Genomic DNA, 24,426 nt, shown 5'->3' with positions numbered 1-24,426 from the left:
TGTACGATGTTGCCCTTCTGTAGGTACCTCACCCAAGGATCAACCAGGTTAACAAAGAAGAGAAACAAAATGAATTTAAACTGGTGGCAGTAAGACCTGAGGAGGGAAATACCTCAGGGCAGTTGAACAGAATTAATGTAATTGGGCAACAATTATTTTGCCCCTATGACAACACTACTACTGCATGGGTTTCCATGGAATCCATCTCAGGTTTTATCCTGAGCCCAGTTGCATGTTGGGACAGGACTTTGGGAGATTTAGTGAGTACTTGCGTGCATACTCATGCAGTGCAGTAATGATCAATAAAGCCTATAGTTTATGTACTTCACTGGTGAGTCTCAGTGCTTTAATTTAAGACTCTCTCCAGCAATCTGTGACAGTTTTAAGTCAGTTTGAAAAAAATCAAAGGAGAAGAGGACATATGAGGAATGTTTATTGTTTCACAAATTATATTACATGGAGGCCTCTCCTGGAGAGAATTTAGTGAAGGAGGAGAAAAGAAATGCAGCTGTTCTACACATCGAGCAGCATCAGCATCACCTGGTTGTGTACTGACTGTATGACTTCATTAAAACTGTTGTGAGATTTCTCAGGGAAAGCAAAATGTATTATTAGAAATCAGCTGTTGTAAGAAATGCAAATATTGGTGCAATAGTGCATGAGAGAAAGTTAGGGGTAGTTTATTGTGCTTGTGTAATCTATTATGTTGCTCCCCAGTAAACCACAATCCACATAACTAAATTATAATAGCATTATTTCTCTCTTACAAAGCAATAATTCAGTCCTCTGGTACATAAATTGAGTTTGGAGGCCAAGTAATTTATTACAATGAAAGAAAAATATGGCTGAAAAAAACTGAGCCATGATGATGTTGTTATAACACAGGATTAATTAATACAAAATTAATATATCTTGTCTTTAACGCCTAAAAATAGAGGCCCATGTCCTGGTCTTCCATTGAAATCTGCAGTAACAGCTGAGGCTACTTGTATTGTTCAGGAACTTGGTGATCTTACCTGAGTCTTTTTATTGTGGCTAAAGTAGATGGGAGTAATTTTAGCACAATATAAAATGATTTGTACCCTTCATTTTGATTGGCCTAGTGAGTCCATTTGCATTAGATGTTTATATGAGTCGCAACATAGTAACATTACATAGGATAAAAATGTCGGAGGGATATAAACTCCCATGGTTCAGGCCACAAACAAACCACTAGTCATGTGGATTGGGAAGAAACTTCTCTTATATGCCTGTTAGTACATAACTGAGAGACAAGGTGGGTGAGGTAATATCTTTTATAGGACACACTTCTGTTGGTGAGAGAGACAAGCTTTTGAGCTTACACAGAGCTCTTCTGCAGGGAAACTCAGAGTGTCACAACTAAAACAAGATGGAATAGAATGTTTAGCATAAGTAATTAACACATTTGTCTCTTTCACCAACAAGTTAGTCAGCCATTTGTCTCTTTCACCAATAAAAGATATTAGCTCACCAACCTTGTCTTTTTAATATCCTGGGACCGACGCAGCTACAACTACACTGCATACGTTTGTACATGACTGTCCATTAAAGGGTTTTACACCTTCCTGTGAAGCATCTGGTACTGGGCACTGTGAGACATGGGATATGGGACTAGATGGATTATAGGGCAATTCCTGTGTTATAATTCCTATTAGAATACTCATATTCTGTATTTATCTCAAGCTTCTTCCTAAAGCATTCTGGATACACACAGGGATGCAGTGACAGGTGAAAGAGCAGAGGGAACTCCTTATTAAGGTTTCTCTTCGCTAAGAAAATAAGGTGCAACAATTCTAAAAAAATTAGACATACACATAAAATCCAATTGGAAAATAAGCGAGCAAGCAGTACAGTGCACTTGCAGGGACTGATCCAAAGCCCACTGTACTCAATGGAAAGATTCCTTTTGTCTTCAATGATTGGTACTTAGCTACACCATTAATTTAGGAAAGCAGTCATGGTTATAGTTCAATTGTATTAGAGCCTGCCATTATCTGAATTATAGAGACAATATTTAAGCTGATAGCTGAAAATATTAAACAGATTAGTCTTTTTTTTAGATTAGCTATAAATATAATACAGGGATAGAAGTTTTTTTACTTCAGTAGCCTTGTCCATAGTTAGGGCCCTACCAAATTCACAGTCGTGAAAAACATGTCACGGACCGTGAAATCTACTCAGAGTTCGTCTCAGAAGAGCCCACACTGACACCAAAAACACAGGTTTTAACAGATCTTTCAACCCTTCTAAACGATGTTCAGCTGAAAGGAAGTTCAGTTTGTTGCCAAGAATGCCACAGGACTGATGGATTTAATCACTTGGTTCAAATCTCGACATGTCACAATCCACGAAGCTTACAACAAAGTAATGGATGTACTGCTCTGGGCGGACACACAGTCAAACAAAAACCACTCTGACAACGCTGAGTTAAATGTCAGGGCTCAGCAGGTGTTTTCTTGCATGGCAAAGAAGCTCAGACAATATTACTGCCACGAGGAAGAGTCAAGAGATGCAGAAAAAAACACCTCAAAAGTTTCAACAACCTGTAGCAGGGTTCCTAAAGCTGTGCATATTTTGACCCTGCACAAATGCACCTGTTGACAGTGGATTAACCTCGCTTAATGCAGCTCCTGGCTTCAACAAGATTTGTAGGCTGGAGACTCCTGCTTACAAAAATATTGTGAAAGAAGTGGATTGTACTTTGCCTGTGCCACAGCTTTGGAACTCAGTGGAAGGCAGAATCCCTCACCTCTCAAGGCTAGCTTGGCCGCTCTCTGACAATTCCAATGAACTCCGTGGATGCAGTGAGAGGTGTATCTAAACACAGACAAGTACTTTCAGCGCAGAGACAGGGAATGAAGAAAGACACGGTTGCAGGATGCTTCACGCTCACATTCAACCACTGACTTCAGTAAGTAAAGAGTGTGACAGACAGCTTTTCACAATAGTTTTTGAATTATTGTCAGACAATGAATGACAATTGAAACCAGAATTTTTTTTAACCTGCTTTCATTAACTTAAGCGCTTTACATGTTTATATTTTGCCGTTTTAAAATACATGTTCATGCTTTGTTGTAACACTGTGAAATTTAAGATTTAAATATATGAAACTGTGAAATTCAAGATTTTTAAAATGCTTTGACCGTGAAATTTATGAAAATGGACCGTGACTTTGGTAGGGCGCTATCAATACTAGAGAATTGCATCAGTGCGATTGAACTTGTGCTATCTGGAACTATGCAGCCAAGCTACATTAATACGTTTTGGGTGCACTATAACTACATAAAACACTCCCTGAAAGCATTGCATCTATCCCACAATTCCTGGCACAGACAGTTCCCCAGAGAATTGCATACTGTCCATGGTATAGACTGACTTTTTGCACCTGTTCCCATTTTTGGTTTGCTCTATTGCCAGTTTTGAAAGGTTCTGTCCTGCATGAGGATCATCATGAGAGACAGGTTTCAGAGTAGCAGCTGTGTTAGTCTGTATCTGCAAAAAGAATAGGAGGACTTGTGGCACCTTAGAGACTAACAAATTTATTAGAGCATAAGCTTTCGTGGGCTCCAGCCCACTTCATCGGATGCATAGAATGGAACATATAGTAAGAAGATATAGATATACATACAGATAAGTTGGAAGTTGCCATACAAACTGTGAGAGGCTAATTAGTTAAGATGAGCGATTATAAGCAGGAGAAAAAAACTTTTGTAGTGATAATCAAGATGGCCCATTTAGACAGTTGACAAGAAGGTGTGAGGATACTTAACATGGGGAAATAGATTCAATATGTGTCGGACAGAGCAGCTGGGTGTTGCAGTCCTCCTGCAGAGAAGGTGCCAAGGCTCCCAAAGCCAGGACCAGACCCTATGGTCAAGCCACAGCAGACCCTTCAGCCATGGGGGCTGAGGACAACGAACCGCAGCAGATAGAGGGAGACCTGCTGGAGAGTCACCTGAGAGAACTTCAAGTGATACCAGCAGAGGACCAAAGCTGGGGTAGGAAGTGGCCCGGGGAGCAGGGCTAGGGGCACCCATCTCCTAGACTGTGCATTTTGAATGACTGTTTCTTTGGGCCCTGGGTTTGAACCCAGTGGAGCAAGGAGGGCTGAGTTCCTCTATCCCCTGGCTCCTGAGTCGCCACTTGGTGACACAGCTGCTGAATCCACCCACTAGGCAAAGCAGCCACTGACTCTCACCACCGGGTGACACAGTCTGGGGTATCGCCACTAGGCGGTACTGCTGGCCTTGGACTCAACCCCCCCCCCCATGACTTGTGGTGAAGACTGTGGTCATTTCCCATGTCTTGTTAAAAGGACTACCACGACAGCCAGGGAATGACTCTGAAGAGAATCATGGATACGGAAAAACTGCTGAAATGGATGCTCAAGAACCAGCAACAACAGGGGCAGATATTGCAAGAGATTGCAACCGAGCAACAACAGCAAGCGGCCCAACAGCAACAATACCAGCAACAGCTAATTCAGGAGCTGGCGGCTCAACACCAGGCACAACGAGAACGCCTGAGCCAGGAGGTAGTGGCACTACTACAGCCACAGGGGGCATCCAGGGCTACGGCGCCTGGACCTATAGGAGATCCCCATCTGCCAGGCTGCCCATATGGCTCAAGAAAATGGGCCCTGGAGATGACCCCAAGGCCTTTCTTGTCACCTTTGAACAGATGGCTACCATGGCACGTTGGCCACCAGAACAGTGGGCTACCCCGATAGCCCCATACCTGTCCAACCCTGCATAAGCTGCATATGGAAGCTTGGGCCCTGTTGAGGCACTGGAGTACACCAAAGTAAAAATTGGCCTACTTGACTCCCTAGGTATCAGCCCTGAGATGTTCTGTCAGAGGTTTTGCCAGGAGAGATACCCGCCAGGAGCTTGACCTTGGGTAGTGGCTCAATGTCTGTGGGACCAGTGTTGGAACTGGTTAGACCCGTAAAAGCAGACCAGAGTTCAAGTGGCGGAAGTGACCATATTAGAGCAATTCACCCAGATTCTCCCAGCCACAGGAAAGGGGTAGGTGAGGTGCCACAAACCATCAGTCTTGTCAGAGGCCGTGACCCTCGTGGTGAACTATGTGTCTGCCAAAGATCTGGCCTCAATAACGCTGAAATCAAGTACCCCTGGAAGCAAGACTCCAACCCTTAGCGGAGGCTCAGCAAGGAGGGAAGATCGAGAACCGCTAAACAAGCTGACACCACAAGAAGTGCCCCTAGCTGGAGGGCAAAACCTGATTGCCAAAGTGGAATGGAAGGGGGACTAGGGTCCCTGAAGAGGGGAACATACTCCACCCAGAAGACTCACTCCCTAAGAAGTGAGCCAGCCAACTGTGATGTCAAAGAGCCCGTGCTTTGAGAGTGGGCAAGAGAAATACTTCAGGCAAGAAGGCCTCTTCATGGACTGTAGTTATGAATAGGCATGGGCGGTAGGCTCCTGAGTCTGTAAACAAGGCCCATCCAAGCTGTTGCTGCCAATATGGGTTAATGGCACCCAAGTGATGGGCCTAGTGGATTCCGGAGGTAGCCAGACAATTATCCCGACAAGTCTGGTAAAGTCCCCTGACACAGTGGGTACTCCTATCTACCTCCAGTGCATCCATGGTGATGTGTGGCCTTACCCAGTGACCAAAGTATGACTGAAAGTAGAGGGCCACATGGAAATTTGCCGAGTTGGCTTAGCAACCACCCTGGCCACCCTCTGATATTGGGGCAAGGCTGCAAGTGGTTGGGGGAGCTCCTGCAGCAGAAACCACCCCACAGAAACTAACTGAGAGGAGATGGAAGATCCGGGTAAAGACCCCTCAGGTCAGGCAAGAACACTGACTCAACATCCCATGAGGCTATGGGAAAATGGGGACCTCATGCAGGAACAACAGGAGGACCAAACCCTGAGCTGTGCTTGGGAGCAGATAGGGCAAGAGGGTGGCACCCAACAGATCAAGCAGGGTCCCCATTTTGAGCTCTGGAGTGAGTGGCTGTACCGAGTGATGAAAGATCCCCAAACTCAGAAGACATTGTGACAACTGCTGGTACCCAAAAAGTTCCAATGGAGACTACTACATCTAGCTTTCTCAGTACCATGTGCCAGACGCTTGGGGAGGCAGAAGATACTGCAACGGATGGTCCTCAGATTCTTCTGGCTGGGCATTCATGAGGTGCACGATTTCTGTGCCTCGTGTCCTGAATGCCAGCTAATAGGGCTCAAAAGGACACCCAGGGCCCCCCGATCCCACTCCCAGTGATTGGAGTACCCTTCGAATGAATAGGGATGGATCTGATGGGACCCCTAGAGAACAGCACATTTGGGTTCTGATATATACTGGTGATAGTGGACTATGCTACATGGTACCTCAAAGCCATCCTACTACATACAACAAACGCACCCACCCTAGCGGGTGAACTCGTGAAGGTCTTTGCCAGGGTTGGGATATTGAAGGAAATATGGACAAACAGGGGATCCAACTTCTCATCCAAAAGGATGAGAGAACTGTGCGAGTTGCTGAAGATCAACACTCTCAAAATGTCTGTCTACCACCCACAGACCATTGAGCTGCTGGTGCAGTTCAATAGGACCTTGAAGTCCATGTTGAAGAAACTCATTGACACTGATCCATTGGACTAGGACTGGTTGCTGTCATCATTGTTGTTCGCCACATGTGAGGTTCCCCAAGCCTTCACCGGGCTTTCCCTTTTAAGGAGGCAACTCAGGGGGATCTTGGACATCCTCTGAGAGACCTGGGAAGAACAAGAGTCCTGAGTCGTGGGCACAATGTTGTACGTGCTTCAATTATGGAAGTGACTCAAAATGCTAGGGGATTTGCTAAAGAAAACCTGCTGAGAGCCCAGCAGACACAGGAGAGCACATATAACCACGGAGCCCGATTGCGAATATTCAAACTGGGTGACAGGGTGTTACTGCTGCTCCCATCCTCCAAATAAAAGCTCTTGGCCCAATGGAAAGCTCTGTGTGAGGTGGTCAGGAGGGTAGCTAGGACCTCTTGACTATGAGATCTAACAGCCTAGGAGACAGAAAGAGACTCAAATCTATCACATCATCTTCCTGGAGGCCTGGAAGGCACAGGAGACCTTGCTGATAGCCCCGTTCCCCCTAGAACCAAAAACTGAGGCCCAGGACCGGCTCTAGGCACCAGCAAAGCAAGCACATGCTTCGGGCGGCACAATTCCAGTCACGTGCTTGGGCAGTTGCGCTCTCGGAGCTTGGGGCGGCAAAAAACCTAGAGCCGGCCCTGCTTAGGCCTCAGGCATTGGTCCTTCCCAGATCCAACCCCACAACTGATGGGGCCAGAGCTCAGCCTGAAACAACAAGCCCAAATAATACAAATGACTCAGGCCATCCCTGAAGTGTTCTCGTCTCTCACAGGGTGGACACACTTAGCCCACCATCACATTGCCATGACACTTGGACAGAAGGTTCAAGACAACCATTGACCCCTGCCAAGGAAAATGTGGGAGGTCATCCATGAAGAACTTCAGGCTATGCTGGCTCTGGGGGGAGGTTATCAAAGAATCTCTCAGTGAATGAAGGAGCCTTATCATACTGGTGCCAAAGCCTGATGGATCAACTAAGTTCAGCATTGATTTTAGAAAGGTCAATGTGACACTGTGGTTTGACACCTACCTTATGCCCTGAATGGATGAGTTATTGGAGAGACTGGGAAATGCCAAATACATATCCATGTTGGACCTTACCAAAGGATACTGGCAAATCCCTCTAACGAGAGCATCCCTGGAGAAGACGTCTTTCCCTACTACCTATGGCCTCTACCAATGTGTAACCATGCCATTCGGCCTGCATGGAGAGACCACCACCTTCCAGTGACTGATGGATCAACTACTGTGACCCCACAAAGAGTATGCTGCTGCATACATTAATGACATAGGTCATCCTCCCAGTTGGCACTAGAGATGACTATGTCACTTCTCAGCGGTTACCCGAGCCCTCGAGAAGGCAGGACTGACTGAAAACCTGGCCAAATGCTGCCTGGGCCAGAAGGGAGTAACATTCTGTGGGTACAACGTGGGGCAGGGTACACCCTGGGGGATGAATTCCAGGTGAAAACTAACTGCCCAGCCCCTCAACCAAGAGACAGGTGAGGTGGTTCCTCGGGCTGGCAGGCTAGTATAGGTGCTTTGTTCCTGGCTTTGCTGCAACAGCCGGTCCCCTTTCTAACCGTGTGAAAAGTACCCGACCCATGAAGGTGCAATGAACCAAGGCATGTGAGGTGTGACAGAGCTTTCCAGGCTTTGAAGGTCCGGCAAACTCGGGGACCTGTTCTCTTTCACTCTGATTTTGCAAAACCATTTATCCTTTAGATCAGTGGTTCCCAAACTTTAACAACCTGTGAACCCCTTTCATTAAAATGTCAAGTCTCACGAACCCCTCCTAAAAATGAATATTTCCAGGGATTTTCTCCTTTACCTGAGTATAAATTATAAAAACAGTGATCTTGGAAATATAAAATTTGTTTTTATGACATGCTTATTACACACTATTATTAATTATTATTTATCATTATTTTTATTACACTATGAAAACGGCAACACTTTTCCAAGATCTCACTTTCGTAGCTTGTATCACTTTGAATAAGCCTGTTATGAGACAAGGCTCCTATGTTTCATCAAGTTACACACAGGAGGCCATGCCCCACCCCTTCTGGGCATGCTCACAGTGGAGACCGAGTTCAACAGGGAGCAGCTCAGCTCAGTCTGCCAGACAGAGCAGGAGAGCTCTTGGGTGTTGTAGCTTCCTGCAGAGAAGCTGTCGAGGCACTCCTAAGATGAAATATCACATCAGATGTGAAACAGCATGAAGGTATTTAAGAAGCCAGCTCAAAGAGTTCCTCCTACGCAAGCATTCAGGTCTTGAGCAGTCCAAGCAAACAATGCATGTTACCACAAAGCTTAAACTTGTTCCTCATAATAATTTTAAAAACAATACTAGCTGCCTATTTAGTTTTAAAAACAGCAAAAAATATCCACCTCCCTTTCCGTTTCTTATAAAGAGTCTTGAAGTTTAAATCTCCTGAGTGTGATAGATATGCTTGCTTTGACCTGCTTAGCTCTTGGAAGTCCAGGGGCTCCAGGCTGCTGGCCCTGTGCTGCTCGGGGTCCCTAGGGACAGCTCTGTCTGCCATTAGGGATTTTTTCCCCGAGAACCCACTGTAACGTTTTGCGAACCCCCAGGGGTTGATAAACCCCAGTTTGGGAACCACTGCTTTAGATGGACACCTCAGACGTGGATCTTGGGACCATATTATCCCAAGAGGTAGACTGTGAAGAACACTGGTGTTGTTTTTGAGTAGGAAGCTGTTCCCCAGGGAAACAAACTACTCAACGATTGAGGAGGAGGAACTGGCAGTGAAGTGGGCCAGAGAGGCCCTACGTTACTACCTGTTAGGAAAATCCCTGTTACTCCTCATAGGCCACACCCCTCTACACTGGCTAAACCTGATGAAAGACACCAACACGTGGATTCAGAGGTGGTACCTCTCCCTGCAATCTTATGACTTTCAAGTGCTCCACTGCCCAGGAAAGGCGCACGCCAACACTGATTTCTTCTTGTGGGAGGGAGGAAGAGAGCAGAAGGAATGCTCACTGCCCGGTTCTAGCCGGAGCGGGAGGGAGTGCGATGGGGTGTATGAACTCCACACCATTGAAGTGAGGGTTAAGAGGTTGCTCTGGACACAGGAGGCCATGCCCCACCCCTTCTGGGCATGATCACAGTGGAGACAGAGTTCAACAGGGAGCAGCTCAGCTCAGTCTCCAAGACAGAGCAGGAGAGCTCTTGCATGTTGTAGCTTCCTCCAGAGAAGCTGTTGAGGCACTCCTAAGCCAGGACCAGACCCTACATTCAAGCCACAACAGACCCTTCAGATGCAGGGGCTGTGTATGACAAACCACCACAGATAGAGGGAGATCCTCCAGAGAGTGGCCTGTGAGAACACCAAGGGGGACTCCAAGACAGACTAGTGGCACCAGCAGAGGATCCGAAGCTGGGGATGGAAGTGGCGCACGGAGCAGACATAGGGGTACCTGTCTCCTAGGCCAGCAGTTTTCAAAGTTCAGGTCGCGACCCAACTGGGCATGTCAGGCACTGGGTCCTCTGGTTGTTAAAAGTCACGTTGGCGGTGCTGTCCAGCTAAGGCAGGCTAGTGCCTACCTGTTTCGACACCGCACTGTGCCCTGGAAGCGGCCAGCAGCGGGTCTGGCTTCTAGGCAGGGGAGCCGCTGGAGGTAAGTCCGCACCCCAACCCCATGCCCCAATCCCCTGCCCCAGCCCTGAGCCCCCCCAAACCTGGAACCCATTCCTGCACCCCAAACCCCTCATCCCTGGCTCCACCCCAGAGCCTGTACCCCCAGCCCAGACCCTCTCCTGTACCCCAACCCCCAGTCCTGAGCCCCCCAAATCCAGAGCCCCCTCCTGCATTCCAAACCCCTCATCCTTGGCCCCACCCCAGAGCCTGCACCCCAGCCCAGAACCCTGACCCCCTCCCGCACCCCAACCCCCTGCCCCAGCCCAGAGCCCCCTCCCACACTCTGAACCCCTCATTCCTGGCTCCACCCTGCAGCCCTCACCCTCGCACCACAACCCTCTGCCCCAGCCCTGAGCCCCTCCCACACACAAAACCCCTCATCCCCAGCTCCCTTGGGACACGGGCATCAACAATTTTCTTCAACTGGGTCCCCAAAAAAAAAGTTTGAAAACCACTGTCCAAGGCCAAAGGTTTTGAATGATTATTTCTTTGGGTCCTGGATTGGACCCTGGTGGAGCAGGGAGGGCCTGAGTTCCCCTGCCTCCTGGCCACTGACTCTTGCCACTAGGCGACATTGTCCAGAGTATTGCCCCTAGGTGGTAGTGCTGGCCTTGGACTCAGTCTCCCCCGATAAGCCCCCAGATGTCCACTTTCCCACCTAATACAATGCAGCCACAAAGGATACTTCACTCCTTAAAGGGAACAGGGGTGATGAATGGGTGGTGGGGGCAGCATAGGGAAAGAAAGTAAGTAGGTTTATTTCAGGGTAGGGAGGTCATGTAACCTATCTGAGCCTTTTCTGATTTTTCCATCTACATGTGACTGGCAGGGGAGTGGCTTAACAGGGGCGAGAACCAGTGGGAAGGATTGCACAGGGAGGACGAAGTGCACTCTTGCAGTCCCAGTATTCACATTTCCATTCACTCTGCTGCACTGCAGCAGTCCAGTGACACGGTGGCAGATGACACAGCGCTTAGCTTTGCTGCACTCTTGCAAGTACTGTTGTGTGTGGACACATGCTTTGCGATGGAGGCTGGCACTGCCGGTTGCAACAACAATATGCTCTGATGTAGCCACGCTTACTGAGAGTCTAGGTGCTCTCGTGTGGGGGCCTAATTTGACGACCTGATACAGGCAAAGGACAGAAAGGCTCCAACACCATTTATTTACCCCGGCCTCTTGTGTTAACCCTTGGGCTGCTGTTCCAAATATCACCAAGGGATGGGACTTCTTACTACGTCACAGGGAAGGGGCAAAACGAGCATTACCTTTCAGTTTGGCGTCAGGCCACGCAGGGAAAGCACGGCAGATGCTCTGCGTGTCTGTGTTGCGTGCAAACAGCGGGAGCGAGGCCACCAGTAGTTCTGCTCTCCCCTCCCAGCGGCTGCCAGGACTCTGAGTGCTAGTGGCTGCTCCCTGGCCTGATCCCTCCCCCCAGCCGCGACCGCATGTAACAAGTTGGGGATGGGGCGAGCACGAGTGCACGAAGTCCTGCAGCCGCGCTGAGGGGCAGGAAAGGGCTGCAGGTCGGGGAGGGTAATACCCCCCCCCCGCCCATTGCTGGCCCCTATGCACCCCCAGAAGCACGTGCGCACCACCCACGCAGGTGGGTGGGGCCCGCGCCCCCCTCTAGCCCCCAACTCGGGACCGCAGGGCAGTTCTTCCCTGGCCCGGCCGCTTTACCCAGGGACAGAGTGGGGAGGCAGCGGCCGGGGGAGGAGCGGGGCCGGCACTGCCCAGAGCGCGAGGAGAGAGGGGGGCCCGCGCAGGGAGGGAAGGGAGGCGGTGGAGGTGAGTCACATGGTCAGTGCCGCACTCTGGCTCTCCCCTGTCTCAGTCGCTTTTGTTGTAAAGGGGAGGCAGCCGAGGAGCAAAGCAGCAGCAGCCGTCCTGCCAGGGGCCAGCCCAGCCGGAAACCTCCCCAGCCAGGCTCTGCTGCTGCTGCTTTGCAGAGAGGCGCGCAGCCAGGGCTGGGGCAGGAGCGCCCGCGCCGCAGAGACGGCCGCGGCACCGTGCCGACTGGCGGGCAGCCTGGGGGCACATGTAGAGGGGCAGCGGCAGCGAGCAGGAGAGTCGGGCGTGTTAGTCCTGCTTGGGCGCAGAGCGGCGCGCCCGCCAATCCGGAGTTTCGCGGTCCTTGGTGCCGTCTCGCCGGAGGAGGAAACTATGGAGGTCAATGCAGGTAAGAGACTTGCTAAGCTGCTAGTGCGGGGTGCTGAGGTGGGGGGGGGGGGGGAGCCGCAGGGCGGGTGCTTTGGGGTTAAGCGGGAGGGCGCTGTGTTGGTCACTGTGGGGCGATCTGTGGATTTGGGGGTGAGTGATCAGCGAGCCCCATGTTAGCGTCGGGTGGGTGAGTTCCTGACCGGGGAATGGGGGCACTGGAGGGCGGCTGTGGCTGTCAGGGTAGCGTCTCGCGTCAGTAGAGCGTCTCGCGGGTGGGCTGGGCAAGACAGCTGCCCCCATATTGTGGGGGCCGGGATCCCCCTGGGGTGGGTGGGGTTTGATCCCCGCTTGTGGGGGGGTGCTAAGTCACCCCTCCCCCCACTCCTCGGATGCTCTTGTCCCCTTTGTGTGGCGGATGTTGGGGAGCCTGGGTTGCTGCGGCTGCCCCCCACGGCCTGATGCCCGTTCCCCGCCCCCCTTCCTTGCGGATCCCGTCGCCGGCGCCTGCCCTTCCTCACATGGACCCACTTGCCGAGCCATGTGTGTCTTCTGTTTACGTTCCGCGCTGCGTGCCCGCTTATTGGCCGTGCGGGGCTGTGACGTAGCGATTGCATAATAGGGCCGGGGCGGGCCAGCTGGGTGGCTGCCGGCGCGGACACGTGAGGCCCGCCAGAGGCCGCTGTTTTGGTGACCTACATTCATCGAGTGTGACGGGACAGGCGTGCGCAGGGGACACGTGGGGCGGAGGAGGCCCGATCCCTGCGGCGCTTCTGACCACGCCCACCGGAGCGCCGGGCGGGGCGGGGTTTGCACCGTTCTGACCCCGCCCCCACAGATGTTCCAAGGTTCTGACCGCTCGCCTTTTGGAGTGGGAGGCGCCCTCTCTAGGCGTTGCATTGCGGGCGGGGGCAGGTGTTCTTTTTCCCTTCGGAAGGGGGCGTGGCTAGAACCTTGGAACACGGAGGGCGGCTCCTTCCGCATGGGACCTGGTTAGAACGCTTGCAGAGTGGGGTTGGGGGGGTCTGTCCTGCCGTGGGGGTAGGGGATTGCTGCCCCCTCCCCTTCAGCTGGTTTATACTCCAGGGGTTGGGTGTGCAGGTGATGGTTGCTGGGCAGGGGAGAAGTGCTACCCTTGCTCCCCCACCCACCCCCAGTGCTTGGAGGTTGCCCAGAGCTCTGGCGAGTAAAAGCCATAGGTACTTAGGCTCCCTGAAGTACGGTGACCAGATAGTAAGCGTGAAAAATCAGGAGGCGGTAATAGGTGCTTATGTAAGACAAAGCCCCAAATATCAGGACTGTCCCTATAAAATCGGGACATCTGGTCACCCTCCCCTGGCATAGGGCTGGCCCCCGGGCAGCAGTCTTACTGGCTCGTTGCAGCATAGCGTGTTGTATTTGTGTGCCTGTCCATGTGATTGGAATGAAGACACATTTAAAATTCTTCTCACGTGGACAGGCTCTTGCAACAGCAGGACTGTAACAGGTGAAAGAGGGGGGCAGACCCGCCTTCGCTGATGATTGCGCTCATGTAATGAGCCCAGCAAGTCAGATGGCTGGACACGTCCAGATTACAGCGTGTTACACAAAAGGATCTTGGATCCCGCCTGACCGTATGGGAATTAGAATGTCTGTCTGGGCTTTATGGGAAGGTGGGGGAATTACAGCTTTACAAAAATAGCAGAAAAGTAATTGCTAAGTAAGGACGCAATGGTTCCTGCATCCTCCCTTAAAATAAATTGAGTGAAAAGGCTGGGTTTTATTATTCTGTATATAATAGTGGCTGATTATGTAACAGTTCCTGTGGCTCTAGTGAAAAACATCGGGCAGTGCTTTATGAAACAGAATTGACTTTGGAAGGACGCATTTGCTGTGCCAGCAGCTAAATAGCCATTGGTGTGACTGTTTAGAAATTATTTCAGCACGAGCTGATAATTTAATGTGCCAGTTTTGCTATTTTAAAGAGTGTTCCTTTGTCCTAGAATGGGATGATTCCCTTTTATTGAACCTAAATGTGATAATCTTGTACAGTAGAAAATTCTTTATAGCAGAAAGACCAGTTAGCTTTCCTTCTCTTGCCTAAAGTCTTCTCTTTTTACCCTATGTCATTTCAACTATTTTCATTGTTAAACTTTTATGTCAAAGGTGAAAGAAAAATAATCTAAACTATTGCAACAACAATAGAGGCTGATACTAAAATAGCATCTAGGTAGGCTGAACTCTGTTTTTTGCAAAGATTTAATAATCTACTGAAATATAAATAACAGGGTTGTCATCATTAATAAGTTATATAACTTCCTGCTCAAAATACATGTTCGCATATGAGCTGGTGGTAGTATATCATTTGGAATTCTAAATTTATTTGAGAATCCTTTGTGGATATGTCTAAATAAGCATCCAGAACTAGTTTCACATCACAACAATTCAGTTTAGGATAAAATAAAATTCCTTTGTCTTCTATGTTAGCAAATTCTATTTTAAGAGTCAAGAAGTTTGTCTGCAGCGCTGACTCGCCGATACCATATCAGGACCTGCTGCTTCTGGGAAATGTTTTTTTCTGTACCACATACGTGGGTTTTTCTGAAATGCAGGTATAACCTAGTACTTATAGTTAAATAGGAAAAAATATTAAAATCTGAGCAGAGGATTTCTGAGGAGCCACAGAATCTTCCAAGATAGTCTCAATTTTAATATATTTCTCAATAATATGACAAGTAACCAAAAAGTCCCTAGTATACCGAAATAGTTAGTATACCTAGTGGGCCTTAGGTTCACAAGGGGGACTCAGGCGCCTAACTGCCCAAGTCCAACATTTACGCACAACTGGCTTTCACAGAACTAGGGCTCAGCTGCCACCCGATCCTGTAGCTGCCAAAGTCCCAAGGCATTCAAGTCCCACTGGTAAAGTCCTCAAGTCTGTGGGTGGGGATGCACAAATCTGCCTAAGGCCTGGCATTGCCAAGCAGCTCAACGCCTAACTCAGGCCAAAGCTCCAGCAGCATTCACAAACGAGGAATTCCCTTGCCTTTCTCAGCTGCTGAGCCCAATCTGGTAGCTCTGTTCTGAGTACACCTGCCCCACACAGAAGACCATGGAGGAGGTGTCCTTATATTCGCCTGGTTCAAATCCCCACTCTGCCTGCTGTGGAGCAGGGACCAGGCCTCCCCCTGCCCAGGTGAGTTCCTGAACAACTGGGCTACTGAGTATTCTGGGGTGGCTGTCTTTCAGTCTGTCCTAGTGAAGCAGTTCCACCTTGTATAAATAATTAAATAGTCATTGGGCCAGAGAAAGCATGAGGATGACCGGCCTAGTGGTTAGGGCACTCACCTGGCTTCAAGTTCCTGCTCCAGATCATGGCTTTTGTTCAGTGTGCTGGTGTCTGTGAATCTCTTTTTAACTGCCTCTCACCATGCGTGTACAGGGAACCTGAGCGCCTAACTCGAGCCTGTGAATTCTACCAGGCAATAGGGTGCATAAGTTAGGCTCAGCATGGCAAGGCCTAGGCCCCCCCCTTGTGAATCTAGCCCTGGGTCTTTTGGTTTTGAAAACCTCATTAGGAGGGGAAAAGTTAAAATGAATTTGCTGTACAGTACTCCTCAGTTAGGTCCTGTCTTCCACCTGTTCAAGGGAGAAGGAGCAGCTCAGTACCCTCTATCCTATAGGGCAGTAGTGGGCAACCTGCGGCCCGTCAGGGTAATCCGGTGGTGGGCTGTGAGACAGTTTGTTTACAATGACTGTCTGCAGACATGGCCGCCTGCAGCTCCCAGTGGCTGCGGTTCGCCATTCCCAGCCAATGGAAGCTGCGGGAAGTGGTGGCCAGCATGTCCCTGTGGGAAGCAGAGGTTTAATTAAATTTACAAAAGCAGTGAAATTCCGAGTTACTATCTGTCTTTGATTGTTGTGCCAAGTATTGCAATTTTTATGTTGTATAGGATCACTCAGTGTTCTAGAAATTATTTATGTATCACAAGGGTATAAAAGAGTAGTGTAGGACAGAGTGGCAGCATTTATCTTCAAGTGTGCTATAATTAACATAAGACACTATGACCCAGGACCTGCTGTACTGACTTAATCTGTTGAGCAAGCATTCCTTGTCATTTGTAGCTTTTACTGGTTTAAGGCATATGCATCATCTTATTCTGGTATGTAATAAGTCATATGTAAAGGGATCTGCCACATCAGTACAAAGGGAGCAGATAAGGAATTAAACACAGTTTTTAAATTGCTTGGCTTTTGCCAATGAGCTTTTTACACTTACTAATTTTAGTGTGAAATAGCAAATGCTTTGTAGTGGCTTTTAAAATATCAGGTCTTGGAGATGACAACTGACTTGGTTCTCAAAAGAAGAGTAAAGAATTGTTTGTGTCCTTTGCAAGATCATTCTTTTGGCATATAACCTGGGGAAGGGGCCCTATGAAAAACAAATCCATTTCCATGCCTGAAAGAGAGGAGGTAGCTGTTTTCTCCAAAAGTATCTCAAGAGTTTAAGACTAAACAGCTTCCCTGTCCCGCAAGTGGGAGTGCAGTGCCTTGCAAAGAGCCTGGCAACTGAAACTATATTTAAATGAGCTACAAAGACTTGTAATGTGTCAAGTGGTACTTAAGGAGTTCAGTTCTGGTTTGTTTTTATATTATTTTCATGCTCCATCCCCTTGATCCATTGCTGTGAATACACCAACCTCCTCCCTATTTCAGGCCTGTATCCTGGGTGTCATCTTTCACTTTGCCCTTTGTCTTATCCTAATCTAAATGATCTCTGCTTCTGTCTCCATAACACGTCTAAGATCTAGTCTTTTCTCCCCACCCAGTTTGTACCTCCCACCCTGAACTCCCTTCAGAACATTGCTTCTGAGATCAGGTTTTGATCAGGTTATATCCTCCCAGCTTTGAGTCCCTCCAGTGACTCCCCACCATCCACCACCTCAGATGCAAGCTTTTTACACTTGCTGTTGATCCCATTCCCTGCTCCCTCTTCTATCTAATCTCATTTTCCATTCTAGGAGGTCAGGTGTGAGGGCAAGAGAAGATGGGGTGGAAGGGGAGGTCAATCGTTGGAAAGCTAATGGAAAGAAATGAGCTTGGGGGAGGGGTTTGAAAGAGGCACATGTAAGGACAGCTTGGCATGCTGTGTCAGGTAGTGCCAGCTCAGGAAGTGGATCATTTGCAAGCTGTGTAAGGACATTTGGTATTTTGTCATTACAGTCTTTTCTTTTCCTTCCACCAGGGGGTGTGATTGCTTACATCAGCTCTTCAAGCTCAGCGTCTAGCCCAGCCTCTTGTCACAGTGAGAGCTCAGAGAGTAGTTTCCAGTCATCCTCTTCGCCTGTACCATCTTCACCAAACAGTTCCACCTCTGAGAGCAGCTGTAACAGTAGGAGCAGCGAGGGTTCTGACGGCGCACCAAAGAATGATCAGCTAGATGATGCCGTTAAAACAAGTCGGTCGAGTGCTGCTGGATTGACCAAGGGCCATGGTGGACTTACAAGTATGTATGTTTTGAAGTATCATCAGGCAGATAAACATGCACTGTCATGCTCCACTGTCTCAAACTGATGGCTGGTCTTACCTGGCCTGAGGACACCCCCAGCCTTCATTCTGGAGACCACAATTTTCTCTCCACTCTTAATCTCTAACTTCCTTCCTTCTAGACAGCGGTAGCTATGGTGCTCATTCTCTGGCCAAGATGTTGAGCAAACAGCCTCTTGCTAGACAGAAGCCACAACTTCAGCCTGAATCAGCCATCTTTCCAATCTTTTTTCAACCCTACTCCTTGAGCTCAAGCTCATCACCTCTGCTATGTGCCTGAGTTTTACTGATCCAGGATATGAAATGCACTGATGCCGCTCCCAGACCTGGAACTGCTTGCTCACAGTGCAAAGTGGTGCCAACAGGCCATATTGTCCTTTGGCCCACAAGTAAGTTTAAATCAAGAACTCTCACTAATTTTTTATTTTTTTTTATAAAAAGCCCCAACAGTTTTGAAATTATGTTAAGTGCTAAAACAAAGTCTACTACAAGTCTCTCTTTGTCCCCCTTTCACTGAAACCTGGCCAAATACCATTTTAAAAGACAGTTTAGTCCACAGTCTCAAACCTAGGAACAAATTCATATTTAACTCAATGTTTATCTTTAATTACTACAGAGATCAGTGGAATCATTTTATAAGTTTATATTGTGGTAGCAGTTAGGAGTCCCAGTCAGGGCCCAGGACCTCATTGCGCTAGCCACTATACGTGCACACAAGTTCCTTCTCCAGGAACTACACCAGACTTACACCGGTAAAAATGTGTTCAGAACGTGTGCACTAAGTTCCAGCTACAAGTGATTTTATTTTTTTTAAACCACAAATAAAATAAAATTAAAAGTTGGTATGGTCAGAACTACAGGGGTGCTGATCGTTGCAACTATATTGTAGGCTTCGACTTGCTTTAGTTACTGCATTTCTGTATTATATATTCTTTAATAATCAGAAGTTCAGCAATAAAGGAATTTTTTTAAGCAATCTTTGCAAGCTAAAAGTGATCCCCAGTTGTTTTCTGTTTTTGTTACAAGAATGTTGACATTGAATAGTGACTGCAGCAATATATGGGTCAGAAGATATTTCAATAAGCTTTTAATTTGAATTTAGATGTTTTTCTTCTGCCCGAGACAAAATATTTTTTGCAAGTCAAGCTTTCTGGACAACCCTCCTATTAAGGGGTGCTGGAACAATTTTTATAGTGGGGGTGCTGAGAGACATTGAACCAAACTGTAAACCCTGTATACCCTTCAAGCCAGGGGATGCAGCAGCACCCCTAGTTCCAGCACTCATGCTCATATTTTGTGTTTTGAGGGCATTATGAAGCCAAGCCTAAAGTCTGATCATTGTACTTCAAAAAACCTTCAGATTATTTTAAAAAATATTTCTCTCCCACCCAACCCTCACCCAAAATAAATAAATCCAAGATCTTAGTAAGACCTTTCCCCTCCTCTTCTGCTTTGTACATTGTTTGGCAAACATGGAAGCACTCGACAGGACTGCTCATATACAGAAAGCTGCTGTTTGCAAAATCAGGGCATAAGAACCTGAAAGTGAAATTGGCTGTAAACAAAATTGAGATTGATTTAACTGATTTTTAGGGTGGGATTTTTAAAAGCGCTTAGTAGAGCTATGCAGAGGACAGAAATTCCCTTTCGCAAAGGATTTCAAGATTGACATTTGTTCGTGTTCTGTTTAGGGACTAAATATTGTAGCAGGATTAACCTGCTTGCTTGCATATATATCTTTTCTAATAGTTTAAGTATTTTGTCTGTTGTAATAGGGTTTATAGATTTATATTGAAATAAGTTTGGCTGTAATGCTATATCCTGTATTTTAAGTTAAGGCAAAGTTAGTATATCTATATCTGGGACCTTTCACCCAGATAGCAAAGTTGGCCTACATCTTGAGATCTTTTATCTAAATAGTAAGTCACCCATGCATGTCTAGGACTTTTATCTAGACAGATAGACAATAGAAGAATGGTAGGGGTTTTTTCTTGTAGCCACAGACTTAACAGGTACACCACAAGGAAAGAATTGAAATGACTAAAAGAACAGAAATAGTATATGTGCGTATGTAAATGTCATCAATTTGCATGAACGTATTAGCCTATGGAGTAAGGGTACCCTAACATTTTTGAGGCATATTTGGGCATAGGAGGAAGGATTCCCTGCACTTTAGCCCTATAAAAGAGGTGACCCACCTCACTAGCTTATGCTATCTATCCACTACGACTACTAACTATTAGTAGGTTGTACTCATTTTCTTTTCAAACTTTTAAGTTCCAAGGGGACTAGGCTAAGCTTGGTTTCCCTTAACTTTTGTTCTTAGTTTTGTTTATTAGGTTTTAAGTCTAAGTTAGTTAAGTAAACTCTAAGTTCGCTTTGATAGCTCTTAGCATTAGTTTCTTCGAAGCTCTGCACCACTCACTCAAGAGTTGAGAAACCTGAACTGTTAGAGGTGAGGCTGGTCCTGTCTCTCTCACCACCAGGTCATCAAGGAAGGTTGTGAGTATATTAACCAAAGCTTTGTAGCATATAATACTGTATTACCATATGTATCTTTCGAATAACAGTAATACAATTGTAACTTTGTAGCTCTGATTATTTTACCATTTACTTACTATTTCATTGATTTCAATAAAAAGTCTTTACGGCTATATCTGTCTCAGTGTGAGCTTCCTGTCACACTCCCGAGGGTCCTTTGTAAATTTTGTGGAGCCTGATTTGGGACAAGAACTTTTAACTTCTGATCAAATAGATTGGCGAGCCAAAACCCCATACTATCCAAATTAATAATATTAACACACCCTAGATCAGGCTACAGACTGGCAAGCCAGCCAGGAGACTCGAAGTATGTGACAGGAATTTTCAGGGATTCCAGGCATCCTTAGACTCCTAAAAATCTCACCTGAGGCATAAGTAAATGGTTAAAGTTACAGAAAGTTAGAGAGCAACATTGTGTGTCTCAGTCACTCACTCTTAAGAGAACAGGAGCCTGATTTCCTGTGACTGCGGCTTGGCAGCAGTCCCAGTATTTCCGGTTCTGTATTGTGGTTTGATTTAGAGTTTTACTTTAGAAGGTTTAAATTTAATCTTGCAAGATAGAGTAATATTATAAACAGTAAATCGTGTTATTATTTAAAGTGATATGTGCTTTTAAGGGGCTTTGTTAAAGGCTGAAGTTACAATGAATGGTACTGATAAGATATTAGCAGTAGCATTGGATCCAATGACCCACACTAGAGGTGGCGGGGGAGTTGATAAACCTAGGTATTAATTGCCACCAAGAGGCTGCAATAATTCAGAACTTGAACAGTTCAAGCTACCTTATTTCAGTCCCCTCAACTCTCCTGGGCTGCACCTCTGATCCATCTGCCTCAGTATTCTCCAGCTGTTTGGCAGGTCCCGACAGAGGGAAAAGACCTCTTGATCAGCTACGAGCCATCGAGGGAAGAAAGGGCACGTACCCCACCTCTCTATCATTTATTTGGGACTTATTGAACTAAGTGTAAAAATCGGTTTGGGGTATTGTTTCCTGTTGTTTCTGTGAAGGGACGCCTTCAGTTTCAGAGTAAAAACAGCAGAGTATTTGTTATAGTTTATTACATAAGCTAGTGAAGTTTTAGAATTAAAATGAGTTCTGTGTTATGTATTAAGGTGAGTGGAGCAAGGGCAAGAGTAGAGTCTGTTGGAGTTGCCCGTAGTATGGCTTTAGAAAACTTTGCCAGAAAAAATACATTCAGCAACATGGAGGAGGTTTAGAACAGTTGAGAAATAGCGAGATGATCTCTGAGCATTGTAACCCATGGGGTTTTGTGAGTGAGGTATTTGATGTAGAAACAGAGCAGGAAAAAAAGAAAAGCTAAACTGGCAAAGGGAATAGCTGTTGAATGTCTGCTTGTGGCTTGTAGTTCGCTGGGAAAGAAATTGAATAAAAAATTAGTTACTCAGGAAAGCCCAGCAAACTTTGGATGCCAGCTTAAAATCGCTGGAGGGCTATAAATCAGACCATGGACAGCTGTTGGAAAGAATCAGAGAGTTGGAAAAAAGAGAAGATGTGTTAGAGGAGGATAAAGAATCGATTGCCATCCCTATTGACATGGTAGAACCAACGGAGATAGAAAAACCTGCAGGGCCAATTTCTAGAAGTAGGCCAAGAGAATTAGCTTAGGCTGATACAGTACCTTTAGGAGCAGAGTTGGAGATTGAGTCTGAGGAGCCACTGGGAGAGTCAGAAGAGGAAGGTAGCAGTGCAGAAGCTAACAGCAGTCTGCAGATAGAAAAAGGAAGTCCCAGGGTGGCACCACAGGAGTGGAGTTGAGTGGCATCATAGAGGAGGCGACTAGTGATGTAAAGGATGAGATGAGCAGAGCAAAGGGGGAGGAAATATCCTCTCCTCTGTTAGTGTCCTCCCCTGATAGTGAAGAGGGAGTGCCTTCAGAGTCTGTGATTGTTCAGGGACTAGAAGATGCAGTGTCACAAGTGACACGAGTAGCTAATGCATGTGATGTAGTAATCTCTAAGTTACAACAGAGAGATATACAACAACCAAGGAATGTAATTCCTGCTCCTCCGCCCAGTGTTACACTAGCACCATATAGATCAGGAGATCCAGCCCCTTTGGGTGGACATTTATTGGCATTTGAGCAATCATCAACATTGCCTAGGTCCTGAGAATTTCGTGGCCCCTCTACACTCCCTTGGTATATGCTAGTATCACCTGGTGTACGGGTAGAACACCCTACTACACCAGACTTAACAGACTAAGAGATGTCCTGCGTCAGTGTGGAGATGCCTTGAGTATAGGACATAGAGGTTTTATGGAAAATTATCCTGCTCATTCAGGATTATCTCCATTGGAAAGTGCTGATAGCTCAGATGAGGAAAACGTGAATTTGGGTAGAAGAAGTCAAAACAGAGAAGTTATAGATTCAAGCTCAGATAGAAGTCCAGATCCTGATCTGGAGAGAAGATCCTCAGATTCTAATTCTGATTGTCCTGAAGCAGTTGTTACAGACATTAAGACCCTAGATCTGGTAGCTAAGATGATGGAGGATTCTTCAGTTGCAATGCATGCACAACGTGTACAAGAAACAGCAAAAGTGTTTGGCTTACCAAGGGAAGATAGAGTTAAAATCTTACAACTCACAGTAAATCGAGCATTATGGAGTACTTTAAAGCCACAGTAGCCTTATTGGAACACAATCAACATCCAGGGAAAGCTGGTGTGGCCATCCTGTCGAACCTAAAGCAGAGATCTAATGAGTCCCCACATCAGTTTCACCTGCGGTTAAGTGCAGCATGGCACAGTCACATGAAAGAGGAAACAGATGAGCCACCATACATTAGTTTGTTGGTTAATAACTCTCTTCCCTATTTACGGGAAATGGTGAACATGCATATAACTGATGATATTTCTTTAAAGAGGCATTAGCCTTACTGGCCAAGGCATATTCTCAGGGAGGCCCTAAAATAGGTTGGCGGGGAGCTCCTGTTGCAGTACTTCACAAACCACGAACGAATCCCACTGTGAGGATTGAGGGACTTCAACCAGGGTTAGGTCGAGGGGTTCCTAAATTCCCTAGGTACCACCATTGGTAAAATGACCCTAATCCACATAATAATCCTGGACCTTCGAGTGGGCGTGCCCCTCAACAGGGTTATGCATTTGGATCCTATCTAGGGGCCCGGGACCATGTTCCTTTCTTTTCAGATGCCACACAGAATACTTCACGCCTGCAGAGACCCAAGTCACCGCCTCCCCACAAAGATGAGGACTCAGTTGTAATGATGTTTAAAACAGTGCAGCAGACGCTTGAGGCTCAACGACGGGATATTCGAGAACTCCAAGCATGCGTGAATGAGCTGATGATGGAAGGCCAAGGCCCAGCACCCTAAAACCGTCCAGTGCCTCTGTTGACCCATTTCCTTCTCTCCGGTGGACAGCCTCTCCTCCAGAGTTGGCTGCCTCCGAAGAGATAGAAGGAGAGCCTGTAGATTATTTGTCTGCATACTCTACAAATTATTCGGCATGATGCCAATCAACCCCGAGCGTAGTCATAGCCCCTTTAGACAGAGATGCAAGCGGGAGACCCACAGTATCTGCAGTGGTAGGGGGCCACCACAGGGATTTTATTATAGATACTGAGGCAGCAATCAGTATTATCCATTTTAAGGATCCTAGGTCCTCTTCTCTGTCATCAGGGCGTATAAAAACACTTGCAACTTTTGCAAGTAATCAGGTTGTTACCACACTTTCTATACCCATTGAAGTACAGATAGGTCACCTAAGAAAGGTTCATACCTTTGCGTTGATGAAATTAGCAGACCCAAGGAATTGCCTGTTGGGAACTAATTTCCTATACAAACGGATGTGTTCTTAATTTGGGTAACCAATTGTTGTGCCTTACCGTAGAACAGGCAAAGAATAACTCACCA

At 47.0% G+C, this 24,426-nt stretch overlaps 1 protein-coding gene across 3 annotated transcripts in view; it reads left to right on the top strand.

The window, feature by feature from the left end:
• The first annotated feature begins 12,088 nt into the window (after positions 1–12,088).
• NR1D2 (nuclear receptor subfamily 1 group D member 2) overlaps positions 12,089–24,426 on the top strand; it is a 31,315-nt gene continuing 18,977 nt past the window's right edge. The window contains exons 1-2 of one of the 3 annotated variants that reach the window (XM_037890417.2): positions 12,089–12,487; positions 17,690–17,950. In XM_037890417.2, the coding sequence (XP_037746345.2) occupies positions 12,106–12,487; positions 17,690–17,950 (643 nt within the window). In that variant the 5' untranslated portion in view covers positions 12,089–12,105. Of the gene's footprint in view, positions 12,488–13,166; positions 13,314–13,432; positions 13,458–17,689; positions 17,951–24,426 lie in introns of those variants that run through there. The other 2 variants (XM_043540922.1, XM_043540921.1) reach the window with 2 other exon arrangements.

The sequence above is a fragment of the Chelonia mydas genome, chromosome 2 (genome assembly GCF_015237465.2).
Source record: "Chelonia mydas isolate rCheMyd1 chromosome 2, rCheMyd1.pri.v2, whole genome shotgun sequence".
NCBI classification, from domain to species: domain Eukaryota; kingdom Metazoa; phylum Chordata; order Testudines; family Cheloniidae; genus Chelonia; species Chelonia mydas.
This window is presented reverse-complemented; position numbering and strand designations above follow the sequence as displayed.